The sequence below is a fragment of the Syngnathus leptorhynchus genome, chromosome 7 (genome assembly GCF_054491065.1).
Source record: "Syngnathus leptorhynchus isolate UIUO chromosome 7, UIUO_Slep, whole genome shotgun sequence".
Taxonomy (NCBI): domain Eukaryota; kingdom Metazoa; phylum Chordata; class Actinopteri; order Syngnathiformes; family Syngnathidae; genus Syngnathus; species Syngnathus leptorhynchus.
In genome coordinates, this window is record NC_141201.1 from 3,028,588 (window position 1) to 3,052,999 (window position 24,412).

Genomic DNA, 24,412 nt, shown 5'->3' on the forward strand with positions numbered 1-24,412 from the left:
TCTCAAACGGTATTTCTTGCGGTCTTACAGGATGATCCCGCCCACCAACAAGGATTTCCTGATCAACGACCTGGCGGCCGGCCGCGAGTACGACCTGTGCGTGCTGGCCGTGTACGACGACGGCGTCACGTCGCTGACGGCCACCCGCGTGGTCGGCTGCATCCAGTTCCACACGGCCAGCGAGGTCAGCCAATGCCGATTTATGCACAGCCAGTTCTTGGGAGGGACCATGATCATCATTATCGGCGGCATCATCGTGGCGTCCGTCCTGGTCTTCATCGTCATCCTCATGATCCGCTACAAGGCCTACGTCGGGCCAGAGGAGACCAAGGCCAAGACGGGCCCCAGCGTCCGATCGCAGTCCAACGGCAGCCACCAACGACTGCAGCGCTCGGTATCCGGTCAGGCTTCGGACGAGGGCCAGCGCGACGGTTCCAAGGAGTGCATGGCGCTGGTTCTGAAGGTGGACCATGACAAGAAAGAGGACACCAGAGCCTTAGTGGCCGTGGGGGCGCCCTCCGCCGTCCCGGACGTGGAACTGCCTCCGCAGAGGAAGCGAAGGAGCAGCCTGCCGCCGGAGGACACGCAGACGGACAGCAGCCTGACGGGCTCCACCATGTCGCTGTGCCTCATCGGCCCGAGCGCCGGCTCGGGCGAGGCGCCGCAATTGGTGGACAAAAAGGGATTCCTGGCCAACGCGGGGCTGCTGATGCCCGGCGAACTGGCGCGAACTCGGCACAGGTTCTCCTTCGACGGAGGGGACTACTCCATATTTCAGAGCCACAGTTACCCGCGGCGGGCCAGGATGAGGTGGCACCGCTCCACCAACCAGCTGGACGCCGAGTCGTCGCCCCTGGCCAACCGCCGGGTGACGTTCAGCAGCACCGAGTGGATGCTGGAAAGCACCGTGTGAGCGGGCGGACATGCCGCCAAACAGACAAAAAGTACATCGGCCATCCATCCCGCCTCGCCATCACACACGCCAGAGAGGTTTGTCAGCAATCTGCGCATCATTTTTTTCTTTCCCCACTTCAGTTGGCAATTGAAAATCCAAACAATGAGAACAGGACTAATTATTTTGCCTTTTTTTTTTTTTTTTTCAATTCACACACAGGTGTCGAAATCACCCGTAAAGGTTACAGTGCATTTCAGCTGGAAGTCTCACTTTTTTTTGAGTAGTGTGGCTAAGTGACAAAAAACTCGAGCCACACATCTTGTCCTTAAATGATTGATTTTCAAAATAAAAGCAGATCTATTGTTTTTGTTTGGTTTCAACACAAAGATCATTTGGGTTTTAATTGAAAACTGCAGAAGTCAAAGAATAATTACTGTAAAAAATACAATTAAAATAAAGTCTCCAAATGATTAATTGATTCTTAAGAAAATAATAGATTCATTTACTAATTGATTAGTTTGCTGATTGATTCATCGTTGCGCCTCTGACCAAAGGTGAACCAAACTCAACGTAAAACCGACGGGCGACCTAAAACGTGATTTTTGGCAAAAAAAAATCTCCTTGAAAATTAATTATAATAATCAGCCATTCTTTTATTTTTTTTGTATTTCAATTGCCAATTGAAAATGAGAAGAAGGAATAATATGCAGATTGTCAGCCTATGTTTCTTTAATGCAGCAGTGCCTTAATTCTCACCAACGGAACAAAAAAAAAGTACAAATGGAGGATGCTGCTCGCTGTCGTCAAAAAAAAAAAACACCTCTCGTCATTCCTTTGACGATTTGTTTGTTTATACCCGTCCGTGTGAGGTTTGTATGTTTTTTTTCTTTCATTGTTCAAAAAAAAGAGAGAGAAAAAGCGCAACTTTCAAGTGAACAGCAACACAAAAAAACATTTGTGCACAGAAGACACGAAGATACGAGGACATGTATCAACACCAAGTAATAATTGAACAGATTCAAAAAAAAAAACAAGGAGTCGTATTTTACACGTTTCTTAACAGTGACGGGATTCCTCCTCGCTTCTCATGGGACTGGAATATGTGAAATTGCTCCAGATGTGACTGTATATTATTAACCCTTATCTGGCTGGTCTAGATTAAAAAAAAAAAAGACGACAAACCGCAAAGGAAGACCTATATGAATATATTCAAACATTTGGTGTATGTGTACTAACTATGTAAAAAGTAAGTAAGTCATAATGTCACATGACTTTTTACAAAGCATTTGGGTGTTGGCTGCAAGTTTTTACATTAAAAACCTGTCATCACACCTCGCTATATGTCAAACAAGCGGCTCCGTCGTGTGTTGAATTTTTGGGTCCGTCCAGCACTCGTGAATGTGTGTGGCAAATTACATTGGTTGACAGGAAAGAAAAAAAAATTGAGATGGATCATTGTATCAAACATAGGTTTTCGGGTCACAAAAGGGTTAATAGGTCAAACATGGGTCAACAGAACCGGGTCAAATAAGGGTCAAACACGGGTGACTGTTAAAACAGGTTTGTTGTTGGACAGTGAGACTTGGTCCAAATGTGTCAAACATGTATGCACAAGTCAAATCTGAATCGTCCCTCGTGTGTCACGAGTTGTTCAATTTCTTTTGCGTTTTTCACACATCAAGTTGAGCGCATGAATATTTCATCTTGCCAGTACTATTTATAAGGACGCCACTTGTATGTGTGAAAAGCTGCAGAGTTGACCACAGAGGCGAGGAGGAAGAAGAAGAGAGGGAGGGGGGGGGAGTAGGGGGAGGTTGTGGGAGACAGGGAACATGGTTAACAGGATCTCAGTGGAGGTGCCTGCAGGGCTAACGAGATGCAGTGGGCCTTTCCTGCCCCAAGGGGGAGACAAAGCTCAATGAGGAGGATCACAGTAATTATTTGCTTGAAAGGACTGACACTATTAAGCGTGTGTCGTGCGTGTGCGTGTGTTCCGTTGACTGTCACGTCGGACAGATAATACTGTGGGTCGTTATCTGCGGCCATAATTCATTCAAAGCGGCGTAAAAATGTGCTTAGCTGGGAAGAAGCCGCAGTTCTACGGAGCAAGCCCAGACTTCCAAATAAAGCTGCGGTTTTGTGTTTTGTCAGCGCTTTTTCTCGCTTCTGAAGCTGCACAAAATCAGCCTCGACCCGGTGAGGTTGCCGAGGAGCTCGTTAAATCTTTAATGTGTGATAATGTATCGGAGGAGTCCAATCAGAGCCGGTTAGAAGATCCATTAAAGTGTATTTGTTTACGTCAGGATTTGTCATTAAAGTTTTGTTTGCTTGCATGATCTAAAAAACACTGATGAAGTGAATGGGATATTGATCAAGTGTAACACTGTGAAGGTCGATGAAGAATTTTGGATATGAAACTTTTGGATGGTTTGGCTTTAATGGACGTCGTTCTCATCTTTCATAAGAACACATTGCCTCGAGTCAATCCAATTTTGTTTACCGAAGAGACTTGAACGCATTTGCTTCCGCTTGTACCTCTTTTTAACCTCGCCTGTCGATACACATTTGAATTTTGTTCCACCTTTTGCGCACTCTCGTCTGTTCGGAGAGAATATTTTAGCCTTTTGACCTGCTCGCATTTCTTTCTCGTACTTTGAACACATATTTTTCTTTTTCCCCCTCCAGCAGCCTGGCAAGTGATTGAGTTTAAAAAAGCAGCCCAGACATCTCTCGCCCACGTCTCCTGACCGCAGTGTTATATTCTGTGAGGGAAGACGTGACCCGTGGCAGGGCGCGTGAGAATATGCTTTCAACGGCGCCGTTCATTAGCGTGGCTGGCGTTCAATTTGTAGGGTCACGGCTGTTAATGGCGTCATTTAGCCCCTTTCGGAGACATTAAGCAAAAGTGCTCCATCGCAGGAGTAGTCGGGTCAAGCAGGAGATGGAGTGTTCTTTAACAATCATTGATGGGAGGGGCTATTGGAAGGAAGATACAAGACAGGCTAATCAGCAATGACAGCCTATTCGTGTTTGACTTCACGTCTCTCTAATTACATTTAGAGCATCGTTTTGAGAGCTAGCAGCTAGCTAGCTAGCTGGTAATGATATGACCCTATGACTTATGTCTTTTTTTTTTTTGTCTTAAGAATATCACAGGGCCTCAACTGGTCCTTAGTGGTAGATTTTTTTTATTTTAAATATTTATTTGTACTTAACCCATTCACTGCCAGCCCAGTCAAAAGACGGCTATAGCCGTCAATGGCAGCTAATGAGATATATAAATTGATTGTGTTGAAGCAATACATTTGTTGTCAATATGCTTTATGTGACGTTAAAAAAAAAAAACAGAATGTCACCAGACATGATGTTCAAAAAATGCACATATTAAAAAAAATGCTGAGGAGTTTATTTTGCTCCAATGACAGAGTTCTGTTCTCAGTCTTCGGAAGTTTCATCTGTGCTCTCTTGGCCTGCCGCTTTCCAGTCCCTCCTGTGTTTCTTTGCGGAGTCCGAATGTTTGTGCGAGTTGTCGTTTTTCCTCTTGCGTTTCCGCCGGTCCTCATCTTTCTTCTCCTTTTTCCTACTTTTATGACGACTTTTCGTCTTGTCGTCATCGCTGTCGTCCGCACTTTTCTTTTTTCCTTCCGCTTCTTCCTCTTTTTTCTTCTTTTTCTTTTTCTTCTTTTTGGAGCGTTTGGACTTGGACCCTTTACTTTTATGGCCCTCTTCCTTTACGGTGCTGCTTTTGTCACTGGAAACAAAACAGTTGGTGACCATTTTGTGAACAAAAGACATTAACTCCACTTGAATAATAGCAGATCAAATCTGAAATTACACTGTTAGAGCAATTATTATGCGCAAATAAAAGAGTAATTATATTCATCATTTGGAAATTCCTAATATGCCGCCCAACTAAAAATATCACCGCCTGTCGGTATGATGCAGTTCAGCTCCACAAGCAACGCTCTAATAAACATCTGCTTCAATTAATTTCGATTGGCTCATCATCAGATAATAAAGGGTCTGATGAGTGTTGTTAACGTGTCAAAAAGGAGGCTCTCCTTGTGATGGTAGCAAACTGAGCTTTATTAATTTTGCTAAAAGAATCCCCGTTGGCTCAATCTCTCTTGTATTAAACATGAGCAGTCAAGAGGGGGTGATGTGAAGAAGAAGAAAATAAAAAAAAAACTTTCTGACGTGGTGTGAATTACACCTAGTTCAAGGTCCATTCATCGTGATAGCGTGTAATTTACCTGTCACTCTCAAACTCTTCAGGGTACAGCTCCTTGAAGCCACTGTGTCCCCATCTGCGCAAAAAAACAACACACTTGCTTCAGGTTATGATAGCACTAGAATCCACCAATTTGCTGGGTTCCGTGTGAAAGCCACAGGAAATAAAAACCAGGTCCTGTTGGTTACCTGTCTGGATCGTTGTCCTCAAAGTCGTAGAGTTTTCGCGTCCAGTATCGAGTCTCCCTATCGTCGTGCTCCGAGGAAATTCTGGACTGATAGGATAATCGATCGCAGTGCATTTGACCTCTGGAAAAAAAAATAAAAAAATGTAAATGTCAGAAAATTCTGAAAGTGAAGCTGCACCTATACCTGATAGTCTTGGTGGCGCTCATGTGACTGTTGTTTGACATTTGGACCTCCCAGCCGCGCAACTTCCACATCTCGGACTCTTCCTGGATCTGCAGTAAGTGAAAAAAGCAAATTTACACATTTCATGAGAGTGATTTGCTTTTTCATTTGGTTGTAATGGCTTGTCCTGGCTGCTGCGTACAATCTGGCTAATAATAATTACATGTACATCAGCAAGTACTAATAAACATGTAAAATGACAACTTTGAAATTAATCCAACCTAAATCCAAGTTGATTTGTGTTCTATAGAACCCAAATTACTATAAACGTCAATGACCCAAAGTGGGGTGTTTTTTTTGTTGTTGTTTTTTTAGATGAAGACAAATGTGTGCTTTTTTTCCTCCTACCTTATTGTGAGCATCAGTGTGCCGGATAACATTCCGCAGCAAAGTCTTCCCCAGAGTCTGCTTCGACATGATGAGAACCAGACAAGGACACTAATGGTTCGTTCTAATCACAAAATGTGAATTAGTTAGGGTTAGCGCTTTAGGTAGCAAAGACTAAAAAACCACAAACGACAAATTGTTACTCACTCTTGATCTGTGACACTATAATTTGAAAAGCTCCATCAATGTCTCATGCGCTAAGCGTGAACTTTTGTATGACAAAGAAAGAAAAGCAAGCGTCGATTAATTTCACCCCACTCGCGTATATCGTTGCGTCTTCCGCATATTCAATTACGTATTTTCCGTGAAAGTAAAAGCGTGTCGCTCAATGGCTACACAAACTTGTCAATCTTCATGTCAGCCAATAAGCGTAAAGGAAGGTAACGGCTTATTTAACGCCTTCCTGTGGTTTAAAGGGAACGTACCCGCTTAATGTCAGCTCAACTGTGATTGGTCTGGACCCGTACGAGGGCGTTTCAAACAGAATTGAATGTTTTCTTGGCGATTGGCGTCAATAACTTTCTTTTTTTTTCCTTTAGCATACTTAAGGTTAGTATACTTAACCACTAAATACATCAAAACAAACGTTACCGTGCAAATTCAAAAGCCAAATGTTTCATCTGGTGCCATCATGGTCATTAAAACAAGTTAACTACTGTGTAAAAATAACAATAGATTCTAGTAGAATCTACTTTGGGAAATAAAATAGATTTATGCAATTTAAATTTAATTCCCTGTATTGGAAATATTTAGAGTCAGACATTTTGTCATGACAAAAATAAGTAGCATTTATGCTCTGCGGTTCTATTTTTTTAAAGCTTTTATTTAACCTGGCAAGTCATTTGCTGCATACTATAACTAAAATAAAGTAAAAGTTCTTTCCATTTATCTGTGGACACAAAAAGTTTAACAACCCCTGCTTTACATCATCTGAGGCCAGCGACTAATTGCAGACATCTATAAAAGAAAGCATTTTCTGCTCCTGTAATATTCTCAGGCTCCATAAATATACCCTCAACCATCCAGCTGTTGACTTCAGCACACAAATACCTTCACCGCATAGATTTCCATGAATCTTCTCAGAAACTCTACATAGGGTTGCAAAATTCCTCCTCCTCTCCACAGTGAAAGCGGAGAAGCAGCAGCAAGGAGAGGAGGAACGAAGATGAGAAGGGGGGAGGGGGGTAAACACACCCAGACGGAAAAGAGAGCCATGTCTGACTACGAAAGAAGGAATAACAAAGACACAGAAAGAGACAAAATGGCAGGAGTAGAAAATACATGCAAATGAGGAACCGCATCAATAGTTGGAGACACAAATGCATTGTGTGCGTTTGCAATGAAAGGGCAGGCATACCATAGTGACTGGTGCTGCTGAGCACCAATCTCTCTTCTGTCTGTGATCCCCCCCCCGCCCCCCCCTTGCAGCTTGGCACCATCCAGCCAGGCGAGGACAGAAGGAGGCTTTCCAGGGCTTTTTGATTTGGGATTTGTATGAATATGAGAGGATTTGGACCACGTCGCCGCCACAGCCGCCACTCTTCTTTCCCACCGCGCGTGTGAGGCGTGGAGATTCATCCGGTTTTACCTCGCTCCCCTCCCTCCCTGCCTGGCTGTTATGGTCCGGACTGAGAATCAGGGCATCACCCGGACGCGGGGCTCCGGCTGACCGCAGCGCGCGCACTCCAACCATGGGGGCCAAACAGATGAAATGGTGAGCGTTATTTTTTTTATCCCCAATAAATGGCTTGCTATCATGTTAGCATGATGAGCATGAACCTAGCAGGAGGCAAACTCCTCCTTTTTGTCATCAGTGACGAATCACGTCATCCATGGCGAGGTACAAGGAGACAGTGATAGCTTGAGCAGGCTGCTGATTGTCTGCCTGTTTACGGCGCGCTATGGATCATGTGGGTGTGTCTCAGTGAGGCCGGATGCTATTGCCTAGCAACCAGCCTCTCCTTTGCCTCCTTCTCACCTTCGCTTCCATTTTGAGAGCACGTTGGATGGATGGATGGATGGATGGATGGATGGATGGATGGATGGATGGATGGAAATTTATGATTCACTGGTATTAAAAAAAAAGAGCTCAGTACCTCATCTTGTAGCAAATTCAATCAAAGGCCCAACCTCGATTCCATCCCCAAATAACAAACGAGTGCAGTCACACTTTTCACCCCATCACACGCGTCAATGCTGATCTGCTGCTAATCTCATGTAAATCCTAATCTGAAATTGAAAATCCCAATTTCTCCTCAGTCACGTTGCGCCTCCCCCTGTTAGGAAGCAGCCCGCCAACTTATCAACAAGTTTGTTTATCGAGCGTCTGCAGCCCGCCAAGAGGCGGGGGACTGCAGGAGACGGTTTAGGTGATGACTGAAAGTATCTGGATGGTGTCATCATGTCATCAGCTCGGGCGGAGATTAGGAGGAGAGGCTGCTTCCTCTGATCCCCTTCGGAGAAACACTGAAAGCATAATCACTACAACTTCTGATAAGACACTCACTTGATGTCTTTTTTTTTTGGGGGGGGAGCCTTTCTCCAAGAAAAATAAGCAATATAGTTTATAAAATGACATAATCTATCAGTACCAATACACCTAAATCAAATGTCAAAACAAAAATATTTATATATGCCCCACTATTGATACTCTTGACAAGTGTGATGGTTTTTGTGTATTTGTAATCGAGTCTACGACAAAGTAATGCATGCATTAGGGCAGCTATGTTGGAAAAACCCAAGAATTACTTAAAATCATCCCCTAAATTGTTAATGTCTTTAATTATCATTTCGACATAGCGCCACTTTAATATGTCCTTGTTTGTGTCCATCCTAATTATTCACTTACATACATCATTTGACTTGATTTGATTAGTAGCATTATTGTAAATTGATTGACAGGGAAGCAGCACTATGCAGCACGTAATCTCTGGCAAGCAGATAAAAATGCAATGCCCGTTTTAGAGTGGAAATAATGCGATTAGCGTAGCCGCCCCCCCCTCAAAAAAAGAAAAGAAAATCTCTTCAGTTTCAATCTAAATCATGCAACATGTTTTACGCCACTAATGCTATGCCTCCGGATGTTCTGTGGTTTTATTCTACACTACACTTAAGCCTGCAGTTTTGTTCGCGCTCTGTTTAGCCCGGGGAGTAAGAGAGTTTAATTTTTTTTTTTTTCAGCCTGTCTTTCCCACTGAGTTCCCCCCCCCCCCACCCCACACACACACACACAGTGGAGGGGGGGTAAATAGCATCTCACCACAGTTCATAGTTTACAGTAGCTTCATCTTATTTCTGTCAAAACAAAGCAAAGTAATGATGACAGTTTGCCTCCTTCGCCTGTCCTCGGGCTGCTTTCGAAACTCCCCAAGCAGACACAACAGAGTGGACATGCTCTAAACGCATGACCAACGTCCACTAGGAAGCTCAAAGAATGATGTGACTCATGAAGCTAGCAAAGTATGTGAAGAATTTTCTGCGTCATGCGTGCTTGTCTTTCTTGGTGATCATGTTGCAACCTGTGTCGGTGATATTGTCAAGTCTGGAAGTTCAGTCTTAAACATCCAAGTTTATAAGTTGACTACATTTTTCAAATTTAAAAATGAAATGAAAATTCACTACCTTCTACTGACACTTCCGCCGTCCTGTGCGTGACATGCGCACACTCGCAACTGACAACGAGGCACTCCAAAGTTGACATTGGGTGTTGTGCTGTATTTAAAAAAATTCAAACATTTGCAATCATCTCTCCCCAGATGGGGTTTGATTCATCATTTCCATGACCATCCAAGAGACGTTAAAAAGTGATATCAACATTTTCTATTTATGGACGCTCATCTGGCAGGAAGCGCAAACAGTGACGGACGGTGCTGCCTGCGCTCGCCATCTGTTTCTGTTTCAGCCTCAGCTCAGCCAGCCCCGTGCACTCCCCCAAAGAGGAGGATGCTGTCATCCGCTCCGGCGACACGCCCGGATATGAAACCATCCGTGATCAGCCTGAAGAGCAGTTAGCCGGACCGGGCCAGGACGAATCCGAGCCGACGGACAAGAAGCACCTCGCTGGTAATTTGCTTCCATATCTGGTAGTGTAAATAAAGATTCGAGTGAAAGCCACATTCTGATTTCAGAGGAGGTTTCTCTCTGTGGGCTGTGTCCCTCCCTTGGGCAAAATGTGCCAGAGGAGGAGAAGTCCTGGGAGGAACAGCTGGATGTCCACCAGGAGCAGATGGAGCGGGAAATGCAGGAAGCCAGGAGGATGGTGTTCCGCCTCCAGGTAAAAGAGCAACCTTTTCCAAATAGGGACCAGTTTGGGTTTTACAAAGTCTTCTGAGGGCCATGCTAAAATTGATGATAAATCCTGATGCAACCGTTAAATAAATGTTTTATTAGATCTTTGTGGATGTTTGTAGGGTTGTTTCGTACGTCCCCGAACACGGCAAATGGGACTCGTTAGACCAAAATATAGCCTCTACAGTATCTATGCAAATACACATACGGGTGTAGACTAAATAACTCTGCAAATGCATGTCAATATTAATTCTCGCTTAACTCATACTGCATAATCTGGTTCATTCAACACATGGAAAAATACTTTTGAAATGGCAAATTGATCACTAATTAATTGATAACTAATTTCTGTCTAAAAAACATTTTAATTGCAGAAATAATAGCAATAATCATAATTAGTAAAAAATAATATATCTATTAATGTCAATATTGTTGATGTTGTATTTATATTATTATATTATATTATATTATGTTATGTTATGTTATGTTATGTTATGTTATGTTATATTATATTATATTATATTATATTATATTATATTATATTATATTATATATGTGACTGGCTAATTCATGGTCCTCTGTGTGACTCTGAGGTCGAGCGATGATAACAAACGGGAAGGATACTTGACTGAAATGACAATTAGGACGGGTGTTTGTCCACAGGCTTTGCTCCTCAATGGCTCCCTCCCAGAGGACGACCCGGGTGGATCTATGAGTTTGGGAGACAACCGAGCCAATGGCGAGCAGCAGCTGGTAACGTGGCCCCTTCCCTCTCGTGTGTCCACTAAGTCGTGAAAACGCAGCAGCGGCCGACACGTTCTCCGCTATGTGTGAACTCTCAGCCCTTCTGTTGTGTTGATGTTCTGCCGCCGTCGCTCCCGTCTGGAGAGCGTAAATTAATCTCACTGATCTCTCGGGCCTCCCTGTCAGCGTCCCCCTCTGGTAGCTCTCAAATTGTCTAATTAGGATGCTCTTACTGTTTCCCTCTGAAGGTTCTCACACGCAGCCGCCTGGACCAAAGTATGGAGGAGGCCCTTGATCTCAAAGTACGCCAAGTGAATGTAATCAACTTTTAGGCTGCCCGGTTTTTCAAAAACGTCTTTCTTCATTTGTCCAATGTGTAGCGGGAGCTCCTGAGACACAAACAGGAGGGGCTTCATATTCAGGCCATCAAGGTAAATGAACCTTTCAGTGTTGGAAAAGTGATAGTAACCAGGGATGAAAGCGGATCTGACTGGAAAAATCGCTTTTGATTTAAAACATGTCAGTTCATTGGTTCCTAATGAATCGGTCCTTGAATCGTATCCCGTATGACCCTTTGACCCTTAGGATGCCCTGCAGCAGCGGCTGTCTGCGCAGGAGGACGTTGTGCTGCAGCTAAAGCAGGAGCTACTAAGGAGCAACATGGCCAAAGAACAGCTGGAAGGGGAAAATGTAAGCAAAATGATTTGACCCGGCGCAACCCACGATGATGATATTTCGTATCACGCACTTTCCAGGCGGTGCTCAAAGACAAGCTGAGCGAACGCAACAAACTGCTTGGCGAGTACGAGGTATTGCGTCCTTAAAATGGCTTTGATGCAAACTCAAGATGTGTTTTGCATATGCAGACGAATGTCTTTTTCTTCTCTTTGGTTGCCATAGCAGCAAGTCGGGAGGAAGGACAGAATCCTGCAGCAGCAAAAGCACGACGAAGCTCAGCACAAAGCGCGTGATGTTAGCCACAACTGGGTAAAAAGAACACGGTGTAGTAGTTCACAGGTCTGCCTCACAGTTGTGAGATTCTGGGTTCAAATCTCGGAATTTGCGTCATCCCCGCTCTCCCATTTTTACACTTTTAGCTCATTTGTTGCTAATATTAAAAAAAAATCATTTGAAACTAGATGTTCTCCTCCCAGATTGTATCGTAACATTGTCTTCTACGTGACAGTCATTTCGGAGTGAAGGTGGTTACAGCAGCGCTCTTCCAGCATTTCAGCACACCACACCCGTAAGTACACGTGATGTCTCCACGTAGCCAGAAAGTGTCGAATCATCATTTCCAATCATCACAGGGTGAGGAGCTGCAGCTAGTGAGGGAGGCACTACGTAGTTTGAGAGACAACTTTTCCGGTCACGACCCCCAGCATCACACCCTGGATACCTTGGAGCAGGGCGTGTCAAGCCTCATGGACCGCCTGCACTCAGACGCCCAGCGTCGGCAGAACAAAGGGGTACGGAGGTCAAAATGACTGGAAAGTGCCTTTGCTGTATTCCTCGAGAATTACTCCGTCCTCGTGAAAAATATTGACACATTCTGGAATGAATGTTGTAGTGAAATGTCTTGAAACATTTTCAGAAGTTCAAAATATATTTGTTAAAACTCTGCTTGTTAACTCAATCGAGTTGCTAAGGTCAAACATGTGTTCATTAAATGCTGGCATTAGCTAAAAATGTCCGCCCTGTCAGCAAGCTAGCAAGTTTTGCTGTTAGCATGTACATTGTCTGCTCGTAGTTCATTTATAACCCGGCAAAAATGCGGGAGCTTGACAAAAATGCATTTCGAACAGTAGTAGCTACGTCCATGGAAAATCTTTTGTTTTATTTGAAAGTCTTAAAGGCACCTTATGGTGATATTGACTCAGGTCAGGAAAGACATTTTCCAAGAATAACCACTTGTTTTCCAGGAGGAATTTAAATCGCCCGGCCGCAGAGCCAACTCTTCAGATCGAGAATCGTGGCCGCCAACCTCAAGTGAGGCACACTAAAATTTGTATTCTTTTTCCCCCGTTTGATAGCTCCGCTGTGCAGGACACTTTTGGCAGTGAGATGTTTTAACAGCCTTTTTGTTGTATGCTCTTTTATTTTTATTTTTAGAAATGGCTCACTCTCACAGCAGCCCGGGGTTGGATGCCGCCGTGTCCACGAAAGTGCTCTACTTCACCGATCGCTCCCTCACCCCTTTCCTTATCAACATACCTAAAAGGTAAACGTTATGTGAAGAAAATTCAGCATGATTTTTTTTCCTGTATTTAATAAATCCAACTAACACAAATAAGTGGACCAAAATGAACATCAAATTACACAAAAAAAGATTGTGACGCTATACATGCAACCAAATCAACAATTGACTCAATTTAGAAGCATTTTTTTCACATGGGGAAAAGAAATATAATTCATTCATTCCAGAGTAACCGTGCAAAGCCAATATTTGAATATTATGATGATAAACCTCCTTTCTTTGCTTTGTTCTGTTGAGGCTTTTTGAAGGGAAAAAAAATAATAATCCTTTGATGTTGTCTGAAGTGAGCTCCAGTGAGGCATGCTGACATCTCATGGTTTGATTGTTTTTTTTTTTTTTTTTCTTTTGATGCATTTTGCACCCTGTGTATGGATGAATTTTGGAGTTATTGCCTGTATTATTAACTCCAGCTCATAATAAAAGTCATAAATTCTAGTTTGTACACGCTGTGAACATGAAGGGAGAAATTCTGATCTTTCGTTTTTGTTAATATGTCCTGTCAGGCTGGGTGAGGTGACGCTGCGAGACTTCAAGACCGCCGTGGACCGTCAAGGCAGTTTCCGATACCACTTCAAAGCGCTCGACCCAGAGTTTGGCACCGTCAAAGAGGAGGTGGGTGGGAAATTATAACGCCGCAAAAAAAAAAAAAAAAACACGTAGCAGAAATATGTGATGTGCTAATAATAACCTGGTTGAATTTGATAACACTGCGCCCATTTTTATTTTTAATACATTTTAATACATGTGTGTTGAATTATGAGGAAAAATTATTTGAATCTACCTTTTTGCAGGTATTCCAGGATGGCGCAGTGGTGCCTGGCTGGGAAGGAAAGATTGTAGCATGGGTCGAGGAAGATCATGGGGAGAGGAGGTAGAAGTCCAAAAAAAAAAAAAAAAAAAAAACCTCAGTTGTGTTCACTGAAGCAGAACTTGACTGAAAACTCTCGGGACCAATGGACTGAAATAAAGTGTGGGAAATATTTTACGTTGAGGAATGCTCGCCAGATGCCGTTTACGCCTCATAAACCCGGACATGAAATCAGTCAATTTGATGGTAATGGTCCCTAATGAAAAGAATTTAAATAACAGTATTGATAAAAGACAGGGTGGATGTTTACTGCCATTTTCCACAAGTTCTAGATTGCCAAATAGTGGATGTTTGTGCCACTCTTCACTTTCAAACAATGTTTTAATAAACATTCATTATCGCATGCATCATTTTGCTGTCAATTATTCCGGAGATGGACGGTAATGGCGGGTCCCGGTAGCGGCGGCTCGGAGCCATTACACCTACGCTCCATTAGCAAACAAAGCCCGCTAATTGCTTAATAGAGAGGCGTGTTTGGAGCAGTGACTCAGCCCTCACAGGGACAGAATAACATTTTAAGTTGCCGAAACGTGTTTGTCTTTAGCCCCATTTATTAATTTCATTTTCAGTCTGAAAAGTTACCTTTGTGTCTTTTCAAGATTTTATCTTGACTTAACGCTAACATCACAAAATATCCGCTGTTACGGTAAGCCTTCGACTGCGCTTGTTAAAGATGGCGACGGCGCTGTTTTCGTTTACAACTTTTGGGAAGTCCAGAAGTAAGTAGTAAATGTCCTCCACCTCGAGCAAGACATCATCCTGCACAAAAAAAAAACCACCAACATTTCGATGGCATCGTTAATCTCTTGTGCCGAACCATACCGAGTAGTCAGGGCCAACCTTGGACATCTTGAGCTGCCACTCCGACATGGAGCTAATCTTGGGCAGCTCCACCGTCAGCTCCATCTTGCATGGAAATCCCTCTGCGCTGGCCTTCACCTCCAGTCGATACTCGGGTTTCTCGGGCCGCTGGTACGTGGTGGAGGAGATTACCTCGATCAAGCCCTTCTTGCGAACGGCGGGCCGAGAGACGATATCAACCGGAGGCCCCGTGTCGTCTTTGGCTAGCCGCAGAGAGTTGATCTGCTGCAGGAGGGAATCCGGGCTTTGAATGGCTGTAAATAAAAGCGTCTTGATTGTTATCAATGATGGTGGGAAGTAAAAGATGAGCTCACACACAAAAAAAAAAGGCCGGAGGCGGCTTGTCGGAGCATTGACTTATTACCCTACCCGCATCTGACTGTTTGTCTGGTGTCGGTTGTTGCCGCTGGAAGCCGAGACGGCGGCGCAAGTCCTCCGGGCTGTTTTTGGGGCAATAGCTAACGACATGATACTGCTGAGACAATTTGAGCCCATGCTGCTGCTGTGCAAAGCTCAGAGCCAACATATAGATCTGGTCCATCCCGGCCTTGTCTTTTTTACAATCCTGCAGCACCTCGGGATTAAATGCGATGTCCAGCACAGTGTAGGCACCTGATACACAGAACGGTGTGCTTACATTTTGCATATCATGATAAATTGTATGGCTATCAATCTCTCTGACCTTCATCTGTGTGTGCTTCCAGGCTTCCAGCATACACTGGTAATGGCTTGCTGGGATCCTGGGATGTTGGTACACGCTTCCAGCTGCATATGTTAATGTACATCGAGTCTCCGTGTGGTTCCTGGTGGGGAGGTTGGCAGTTAAAGATTTTGTGCATCTTGGGAAGTATTGAATAACTAACTGATGGTCAGTAGAAAAGCAATACAGTATATCCCTATGATATAATGCATTGGTAGAGAAAAAAAAAACATTTTTTCGGTGTAGTCTTTAATTTTTAACACTGTGCCTCAAACAATTTTTTGTATTGAGCTGGTAAAAAATATTATTATTATTATTATTATTATTATTATTATTATTATTATTATTTATTTGCTCATTGTTTATACGGAAGTAGCTGGCAAAGATGCAATGAGTTGCGTACGTGTGACGTCATTTTAATTTCTTTCGCTAATGAGGTACACCTGCAGTTAGTGCGGCTGGTAAAACAACTCGCTACTTACCAATATGTCGATGTGTATACATGAATCGAGTTGAGGTGGAGAATTATATTCCATTCCGGATTTCACCTGTTTCTCCACGAAGCTCCGGTAAGCTTCTGGGTCGCTTTGACAAAGGTCGTCCAACATGGACCACAGCTGGTTGACCTGCTGGAGAACATCTCCTGGGACGCCGCCGGCCGACATTACCAACCCAAGACAATGAGAGTTGGTAAAAAAGTACGTCTCCCACTAAAATTACCAAACACTATTCACTCACTAATAACAGAATTTGTCTATTATCACACGTTTAAAAAAAAAGTTATATAACAGTTAAAGCCGCATTCGTCATTAGCGTCAGTTCCTGAAGTTTCTAGGTAATGCTAACGGTCTCTTGTTCGCAAGTAAAAACTATTAAAGAGTCAGGGAAAAAACAAACCGTCCCTTTTGTTAATTCAAGCTAACATAAGCGCAGAAGTCTTGGTTAAATATCATCAATCATTTAAAAAATACACTAAGTTAACCATCTTTACTAATTGGCATCAAAACTAGTGGAAGCGATAAATGCCGATTCCAGCTGTGTTGTCTGTTGCCATGGAATCCTGGCCGAGTTGACGCGTTACAACAGCGTCACTTGTGGCCAAGAAAAGAACTGCACTTGACAATAAGGTACCATATGACATCGTTTATATTTGGTGCAATAAAAAAGATAAAAAAACAGTACATCTTGATACAAACGGTGCGACAGAAGATGCCAGTGGAAGGAAGGCAGATATATACGTCAGAGAAAGACAAATTCAAAAATAAAAAAAATGATGGTAAATGGGAAAGATGCTAGAAAAAAAGTTGAGGTCCCTCCTCAGTAGGTCTGTAAAGATAGTAAACAAAATGGAGGCTTTTTTTCTAGCTACCTTTTTGTATAATGTAATGTAAACTGTCATGTAATGTTATTGAATGGTTTCACCTCCATCATCTCGTAGATCCATCCGAGGAATCTGACCACCTTGGTGTAGACTCCGGGATGGTTAGGCTCGGCGCAGCCGTTCCCCCAGCTGACCACCCCCATCAGCCTCCACACATTCTCATCCTGGCACACTAAAGGCCCGCCACTATCCCCCTGAAATGCAAATATCATCCATGACCCACTGATCCCGTCTTGGAAACATCCAAACAAGGTACAGTCCGATTTTGACCTGACACGCGTCCACTTTTCCCTCCGTGTATCCGGCACAAAGCATCCGCGCTGTGATTTCGCCGTTGTACATGCAGGAGCTGTTACACTTGTTGGTACCTATGATGGGGACGGCGGCCTCTTTCAGGGTGTCGGATGAATGAACTGAGAAAGCGAGAGAGAGCACAGCTGCTCCGTGTGTGTAGCAGATGTTTGCTTGGGAGTGACGCCCGACTTACCGCCATCAGGCTGTGTGTATCCCCAGCCGGAGATCCAGCACTGCGTCCCCGCAGGAGGGTCGTAGTTGTACCGAGGCAGACACACCGGGCGAACTGTGTCTAATTTTAGAGAAGGCGGAAGTCACTTTAGTGCCTCATGGTGTGAACATAAGGAAGATAAAGAAGCATCATTTTTTTCCCCCCTTGGTTGTCGTGGCCTTATTTGATTGACAGTTGAGTGGGATGTTGTTTTACAGTGTTAGAGAAAACGGCTTGATTTTGAGCTAATCATTCTAATTAGGTTCTGTTGCTAACAACAATCTTGTCTGTGGTGTGTGAAATTTATAAGACGTTTATTTTCACACATTTTTATTTGGGACGCTAAGGGATTTCTTTCCGCACAGGTGTCTTTATTCTACCGCGTCTTATTTTGTTGTGCTTTTTACAATGTGTACTGCTTTTTGTGACTTCTGGCGTCTGGTTTTCCAGAAGGGGAGAGATAAAACTCTTAGCTGTTTTTTTCCTTAAACAATAAATAAAAAGTAGTCTTAGCTGTCTGTGCCACTCGCTGCTTCCTTAATTGCCCAGCGGGATAAATAAAGATTCCCGAATCGGAACTATTTTAAGCTTTAAAGGAGACGTACTGTGGAAAATTGACTTTTTAAGGACTTTTACGATAAACAGTTGCTTCCCTGGAGTGCAGTGGAGAATCCAAATAACGAAGTAAATTTATAGTTATTTGTCTATTTCTAGAAATATGAAATGGGTGCCTTGTGTCACAAAGCGAAATGGCGTCAAAACTGCGACGAGTAAAGCATTTGCAGAAACGTTTGACTGCTGCAAGGTAAGCAGAGCTGCCTTGAACTGTTTTAAATGGGAGGGGGCGGAGTCTCCTTTGCTGGTTTCCAGACGCACCTGAAAAATTGAGCGGCGTCCGCAGTTTCATCAGGGCAACGTCGCTGTCATGGCTCACGTGGTTGTAGTTCTTGTTGTACACAATCGTCTCCACGGCGTGCCCCGTGCGCTCCGCCATGTTCGCCGAGCTTCGCGTCACAACGCCCGTGTAGACCGCCCAGCTGGACACCTGCGGCAACCTGTAGCTGACATTTTGTAGACGTAAAGCATAAAAGGGAGAACTGTCGCCGACGCCGTGTGCGGCGCAGCTGTCGTACTCCGCCCCGAACTGTCGGCGCCGCAAAGGTCAGCCCGTTCTTACTTGTGCACACAGTGAGCAGCTGTGATGATCCATTGGCTGCTGATGATGGAGCCACCGCAGGTGTGACGTTTGCTATAGTACAGGCTGACCTGCCAGGGCCACCTTCCCAGCGGAGCCTCCATTCCGCCGATTATTCTGGCCAATTTGGCTCGCATGCCGCACTCTTAGAAGCCAAGAAAAGAAATGGATTTGGATAATGTCCCCCCGACGTGAAACGGACTTTCCGTAGCGTCGCGGCCTCACCGAAACATTGCAAGGCGATAACCTTGTTAGTGATGCAGCTCCGCCTAAAATCAAACCAGACTCGGGGATGTTTGAAATAACCAACCTCAATTTGGTTTCCGTTAAGCGTTACCTGAACCGCCACATGTTTTCCAGACCGCCTCGATGTTCAGAGGTAATCTGGAGAAAGCCCTCCGTGTAGTTGGGCCCGATGTCGGTCAGATTCACACCTTTGTGTTCGGTCAGCCTGTAACATTTTATGCCATTGAAGCACTTTGAGTTTTGAGCCGTAATCTAGCGAGTTTCGTCTGAGCGCGCCGAACCTCAGATAACCCAGCTGCCTGCAGACAAGCGTTCCCAGCGACGCGTTCCATCGCTCGTAGCACACCGGCAGCCAGGTGGGCAGCTTTCCCAGCTGGATCTCCAGCAGAGAGTTCTCGGGGCTGATCCTGTAAAACACTGAACCTGATTGATTGAAAATCCCTCCAGAAGCAGGCGCTCGGCCAGCGTTTAATTAACTGTCCGTTGGTGTGAACTGATTGTGGGGAACGTCATAAAAAAAAAAAAAAAAAATCGGATCAATGCTAATGTAGTCAAATAAGCACAGATAATTACTCTGTCTTTTCATGCCAGTCAATGGGCAAGTCTCGAGAGTAAAAAGAAAACAACAGTCAGCTTTTAAATGGTAATTTTCCACTCAAGTCTACATCAGAGTTGAGCCGTGGCCTTCACTACGATGAAAAACAATAAGCAACTTTACAATCCCTTTCTTACTTCATGAATAGCGGAATACAATCTTGCTTCCAATTAGCGACGAAAAAAGGGAGCTGACACAGACCTTTCCTGGGGTCGGCGATGGTAATGTCCTCTGTCACGTTGCAGAAGGACGTCTCCTTTGCGTCCCCCAGTCCCACTGCACTGTGGGAGGACGACGGCCTCAGGAGAAACCTGACTGAGTGCGAAAACATGATGTCGTTAATTAATACGACTGCCACCGTTGAGAACCATCATTGTGTAAAATTGTTACACAACTGCATAACAGTGTAGCCTCAACATTAAACATAGCTTTATCTCAGTGCGGCTAAATACATCCATAAATATATAAATAAATACATAAGTACAGAAATAAAAATGAACATAAATAAAGAAACATGAATACATCAATACATAAATAAATATGAACATCAATAAATTAATAAATAAATACTACCAGTAAACTGGCTAAGCCAAACGTGTAGACATCATGACTAAGTGGTGCTTATTTATCCGAGCGACAGCGCTCACCTAGGAACCAGACGCCGACAGCCAATCCTCCCAAGAGCCCGAGCGCGCACACGGCTGCCAGCGGCCTCACCAGCCTGCGAGCTAGAGCGACAAATTGATACATTTTGGCTGCCTTCGATATGCATGCTCACTAGTCACAAATTACAAGCGCCCTCGCCGCTTGCTCGCATGTCATCACCAGCTGGCATTTCAGAAACTTTTGTGCTGCTTCACTCCTGGAGTTCCCCTATTTAACATTCTGAGCAGCAAGTGATTTACATTTTGCTGATATTAGTGAACATTTTTTGTTGCGCTACAACACCTGCGATCTAATGAGCTCCAATATAAGCTCGATCAAATTTTAGGTGAAAATAATAATCACTTATTATAGACATAACTAAAGTGTCAGAGCTTAGATTACCTCTGAGTCTAGTCAAAGCAAATACAGAAATACTTGGTACAGCAGTTAGTGTCTTTATAATTTGAAAAGGCGAGCTCGATTAAGTTTCAGCTGTTCGAGGTTGTTAGATGGTGATCAACCGTTTATGACAGGCACTTACCTTGTGTTCCGTTGCGAAACCTTTTCAAGCAGTTCCCTTCTCCCTCGCTTTGGTCGACAACTGCTGTCTTCTCGGCGGGAAAGGGTTGACTGATGACCATCGGATTCTCAATGACCGACGATGCGTCTCCATCGGGACTCTACGGAATCATAGCACCGCTGTTAGTAGCATTCGCTTCTGATAAGGAACTCGTAGGTCAAGTCATTTTCTTACCATTTTGTTTGCAAGCTCATCTGGAGACTGTGGCCCAGCTACCGGTGACTGTCAGCCGGGTGTCCGGTGCTCTTCACAGAATGCAACTGTGGATTTTCCCTTCACAAAGAGACAATGAGGTCAGCAGAGGTGCAGTGAATGAGGCTGTTGTTTGTCCAATCGGAGGGGAGGGACATTAGGCCTCGGAGACTAAACTGAACCTGGTCTTTGTCAGGTGCCGCACGGGGTGGGGCGTCTCCAGCCGGTTGCAGACGATACCGGGCTCGCATGTTTTACCTCTGTCAGGAAGAGTATTTACTCAAGAACTCATCTGACAGTTTGTAGCTATTGCGGAAAGGTCATGATTGGAGATTGTTGAAAAGTCTTACCCTTGTCCGTGTTCAATCGTTTGGAATCCGAAGTCCCTGTCTCTCAGCACTCGCAAACAAAATGAAGTGTGCCTCCCTCATGCCCGCTGACAGATGAGACTTTCTGTTCGCTCTTGTGGCAGTGTGAGTGTTTCAAAAGTGGATCGTTGAGAATAATTAGCAGATGAGATGAAGAAGACTCTGGCACTTGGGTAGCATGTGGGAGAGATCAAAGCTTGTCTTCTTTTTTTTCTAAAGAGACTTTGCACTTTCATTGGAAAGAAATAAAGGGATTATTGATCTGAGCGCTATTAGTCTGTTGTGTCCATGGTTAGCTAGGACTTCCAGGTAATAAATGCCAGAGAAACAAAGGATCGATTTAATAAGATGAATCCTCCACAACAATGACTATTTTATATTTAAAAGCTGCCATCTCAATCACTTGGAGTGAGAGAGAAACTGGAATGGGAGCAAGGCTGAAAAAACAACGCAAGTAGCGTTAGCGATTAGCATTAGCATGACCAGTGTCGGGATCAAAAGGCAAAGCATGATTCACCCCAACCTGAGTCGGGCTTTGTCAAATCGGACAGTCTTCTCTAGAAAGACTGTCTGCCCCCTCAAACGGAATAAATGAGATAGCTGATGGCTCTGCCTCCCGTTCTGCCTTTGAACACTCTGAGAATCACAAGTAGGCCTGAAATCTGAGAATGCAGTGTTCTGGCGGCCTGATATGGACCCTGTGAGTTCTTTCGGATATTATGGCTCTTCAACATTTCTGTCTATCCGAGAAGGCTATTAGAGAGTGAGAGATTAAAGTGCCTAACTTTGTCTTTAACTTTTGCAGTTTTCATTGACTTCCCTTGAACAAATATTTCAGAACTGAGCATTTCATGACGTGAACATAACACGATTTGGGTCAGAAAGTCACCGCCCATTTGTCTTTTTGATCTTCCCATCATGGGATTTAGTTTTCGCAAGTAAATCTAACCGATGGTGATTAGAACAACAGAAGCCAACGCCGTTGGGTCTCGCTATGGGCTGAATCCTTCCATCCATTTCTTTGTGTACCTCACTCTGCCTTCAGTTTGGCCGGGCCCCAGTTTGGATCAACATCTATTCCCCCGCTCAGACGGAAGCATTTTCCCCGCTCAGCGTGCGGAGATCTGCTGCGCTCTCATCTCAAACCATTCCTGTTAGTGCCTTTTTCCCTATCCAAACTTTTGAACATCAGTCGCGGTCTCCGGGTCCCCGCTCGCAAATCCGCCACGCCAGGTTCTGACACAACAGGAAATAGGAAATCTGCTTTTGAGGCTGCTCGGATAACATTTACCTGCCTGCATCCACTGAGAAACCCGCTGATTCTTAAGTGTGTTGTATTTGCCGATGTCGTTGAGCGGGCGACCCCCTCGCTATTGGTGAGCAATGCCGCGCACTGCCCTCCATTTTAAAGAGACAATTAACATGCAATTACCTGGAAATCAACCACACTTTCCACAATAATTGGATTGTTCTGCCCATCTCCGTCGTCAGAACCTGAAGAACAATCTTAGACATCAATTGGCAATAGATTACTTGGGCAGAAGTTAACTACTTTAGAGCATGTGATAGGAAAGGTCACCTTTATAAAACATTAAATGGCGAATACTGTATAGATGGTAAAACTTTCAGTGTCATTCCGGATTCCATTTATTACACGGCCATGCAGTCGCCGCTTCCATCAATCATTTGTCGATGGAAGTTGATGATGTTTTGAAAATGGGAAACTACCGGCACCGCCTCGGATTATGACAGTCAATCTTCAGATCGATAACCGCTGCATGTGTTTAAGGGAGCGTCAAGAGAGGCCCTAGAGACGTGTCGGGATGTACAGTATAGCCGCCGAGAAACGGGCTTATTTTAATCCGGAACGTGATTGTCGTCTATTATGTGGGATGGTGTACATTTACTGCCTATGGTGCTAAAATTGACAGATTGGCCAAAGTTCAGATGAGGTTGTTCAATGTGTGTACCTGTGATCCGTCGGATTGGTATCGATGTGATTTATTTGCTTACACTGCCACCATGTGGTAAATTTGGGAACACTCTTTAATACGAGTGCCGTTTAAGCAGAAAAGACTCAAATAATGACTATTTTATGCTCATTGGTAGATGGTTAGTATTAAAATATACTAATACTGCTTTAATAAGAGTACTTTGTCTGACCTGAGAACATATAATTGTATTGTTGGATGAGCTCCACATTAGCGCGCGCATTTGTGTCATCACGTGGCAGCACAGTGGCGACAAGTGAAAATTGAGCGTTGCCCTTGTCGCAACACCGCTAAACAATAAGCTGTTGGTTCTGTATTGAACGTGGCAGGTTGCATAAATTGCTGTCATGTAGGACTTTATATGCCATCGTTGATAGGGGTGGGCCTTCTCCCACACCAGATGGCGGCCGTAATGTTTTTTTTTTTTTTTTTTTGCCCACGATGCTCGCTGTAATTAAACAGAGGAGATTACGTTTGCACTCAATCTGCTCCTGCACCCGGCGTATGTCCTTGTACTGGTGACAGAGGTGAATCAAGTGGCAGAGGTGATGGTTTCGTATTTTACAAATTTGTAATGGCTACTTGTGAGACTTGTCATCGTTGTGTGTGAAGTCACTACCATCTAGTGGACTGAAAAGACAATTATAGTTTCTTACTGATCAATAATGACATTGACATTGTTGTATTTTAATTGTGTGACAAAACCACATCAGTCATTTTCCAAACTTTGACTTTTGAGGCCTGGTTAAAATCCCCTCTGTCGTCTAAGACAGATTTTAATATCACTTTTACAGTTGACACAATGCAGTTTCAGTCATGCTAGAAAATGGATCTCAAAATGATCCCCCTGTGCAAAATACACATGATGGCATTTTAAAACAGGATGGTGATGATTGCAGCAAAAGTGCAAACACAGCAGCCTGGGTTGTGTTGGTATTTTGTGAGAAAGTTGATTTGCTCTTATTTCACAGGTTCACTTGATGCCAACATGGGGCCATGGAGAAGGTGACTAAAGGACGCCATGGCACGGTGTTAAAAGTATTACGCAAACATGGTACGTGTGTGTGTCGTCGC

The 24,412-nt window shown here is 44.0% G+C and overlaps 6 protein-coding genes across 24 annotated transcripts in view; 3 read left to right on the forward strand and 3 right to left on the reverse strand.

Annotated features, from left to right (window-relative positions):
* Positions 1–2,669, forward strand: part of lrfn1 (leucine rich repeat and fibronectin type III domain containing 1) — a 121,364-nt gene extending 118,695 nt beyond the window's left edge. For 8 of the 9 annotated variants that reach the window (XM_085915578.1, XM_085915575.1, XM_085915576.1 and 5 more), the window contains one exon: positions 31–2,669. In XM_085915578.1, the coding sequence (XP_085771704.1) occupies positions 31–913 (883 nt within the window). In that variant the 3' untranslated portion in view covers positions 914–2,669. The remainder of the gene's footprint in view (positions 1–30) is intronic. The other variant, XR_015066602.1, reaches the window with a different exon arrangement.
* A 1,408-nt stretch (positions 2,670–4,077) lies between these two features.
* On the reverse strand, positions 4,078–6,290 carry nkapd1 (NKAP domain containing 1). 3 transcript variants are annotated; one of them, XM_085915595.1, is made up of 6 exons: positions 6,071–6,290; positions 5,885–5,987; positions 5,498–5,586; positions 5,315–5,434; positions 5,149–5,202; positions 4,078–4,646 (listed from the first exon to the last, which is right to left on the reverse strand). In XM_085915595.1, exons 2-6 carry the CDS (start codon positions 5,951–5,953, stop codon positions 4,331–4,333), a joined length of 648 nt encoding a protein of 215 aa, XP_085771721.1. In that variant the 5' UTR covers positions 5,954–5,987; positions 6,071–6,290; the 3' UTR covers positions 4,078–4,330. The 3 variants fall into 3 exon arrangements, with proteins under 3 accessions (XP_085771721.1, XP_085771722.1, XP_085771720.1); XM_085915596.1 differs by having other exon boundaries at positions 6,177–6,274; XM_085915594.1 differs by having other exon boundaries at positions 5,885–6,290.
* A 675-nt stretch (positions 6,291–6,965) lies between these two features.
* On the forward strand, positions 6,966–14,637 carry dixdc1a (DIX domain containing 1a). 2 transcript variants are annotated; one of them, XM_085915587.1, is made up of 16 exons: positions 6,966–7,251; positions 7,352–7,637; positions 9,825–9,985; positions 10,051–10,196; positions 10,874–10,963; positions 11,203–11,256; positions 11,335–11,385; positions 11,540–11,644; positions 11,710–11,763; positions 11,855–11,941; positions 12,141–12,200; positions 12,265–12,423; positions 12,877–12,943; positions 13,067–13,175; positions 13,715–13,823; positions 14,003–14,637. In XM_085915587.1, exons 2-16 carry the CDS (start codon positions 7,615–7,617, stop codon positions 14,084–14,086), a joined length of 1,359 nt encoding a protein of 452 aa, XP_085771713.1. In that variant the 5' UTR covers positions 6,966–7,251; positions 7,352–7,614; the 3' UTR covers positions 14,087–14,637. The 2 variants fall into 2 exon arrangements, with proteins under 2 accessions (XP_085771713.1, XP_085771714.1); XM_085915588.1 differs by having other exon boundaries at positions 6,966–7,637; positions 11,858–11,941.
* pih1d2 (PIH1 domain containing 2) lies at positions 13,079–16,305 on the reverse strand. 2 transcript variants are annotated; one of them, XR_015066605.1, is made up of 6 exons: positions 16,123–16,305; positions 15,623–15,743; positions 15,310–15,552; positions 14,920–15,194; positions 13,993–14,838; positions 13,079–13,573 (listed from the first exon to the last, which is right to left on the reverse strand). XR_015066605.1 is itself a non-coding variant. In XM_085915593.1 (5 exons), the coding sequence occupies exons 1-5, from the start codon at positions 16,303–16,305 to the stop codon at positions 14,704–14,706; spliced, it is 957 nt and encodes a 318-aa protein (XP_085771719.1). In that variant the 3' UTR covers positions 13,079–14,703. The 2 variants fall into 2 exon arrangements, 1 of the variants encoding a protein (XP_085771719.1); XM_085915593.1 differs by having other exon boundaries at positions 13,079–14,838.
* Positions 16,050–24,412, forward strand: part of cadm1b (cell adhesion molecule 1b) — a 173,001-nt gene continuing 164,638 nt past the window's right edge. For 3 of the 4 annotated variants that reach the window (XM_085915589.1, XM_085915592.1, XM_085915591.1), the window contains exons 1-3: positions 16,050–16,338; positions 17,079–17,273; positions 24,310–24,392. The gene's annotated coding sequence lies outside the window, so the exon portion shown is untranslated. The remainder of the gene's footprint in view (positions 16,339–17,078; positions 17,274–24,309; positions 24,393–24,412) is intronic. The other variant, XM_085915590.1, reaches the window with a different exon arrangement.
* Positions 16,758–21,419, reverse strand: tmprss5 (transmembrane serine protease 5). 4 transcript variants are annotated; one of them, XM_085915584.1, is made up of 15 exons: positions 21,330–21,419; positions 21,162–21,239; positions 20,962–21,060; positions 20,749–20,887; positions 20,210–20,290; positions 19,764–19,877; positions 19,249–19,384; positions 19,059–19,172; positions 18,947–18,990; positions 18,704–18,866; positions 18,403–18,587; positions 17,509–17,607; positions 17,292–17,458; positions 17,063–17,215; positions 16,819–16,966 (listed from the first exon to the last, which is right to left on the reverse strand). In XM_085915584.1, exons 3-15 carry the CDS (start codon positions 20,962–20,964, stop codon positions 16,958–16,960), a joined length of 1,407 nt encoding a protein of 468 aa, XP_085771710.1. In that variant the 5' UTR covers positions 20,965–21,060; positions 21,162–21,239; positions 21,330–21,419; the 3' UTR covers positions 16,819–16,957. The 4 variants fall into 4 exon arrangements, with proteins under 4 accessions (XP_085771712.1, XP_085771710.1, XP_085771711.1 ...); XM_085915586.1 differs by having other exon boundaries at positions 16,758–16,966; positions 17,292–17,434; positions 20,962–21,239; XM_085915585.1 differs by having other exon boundaries at positions 18,403–18,581; positions 20,962–21,239.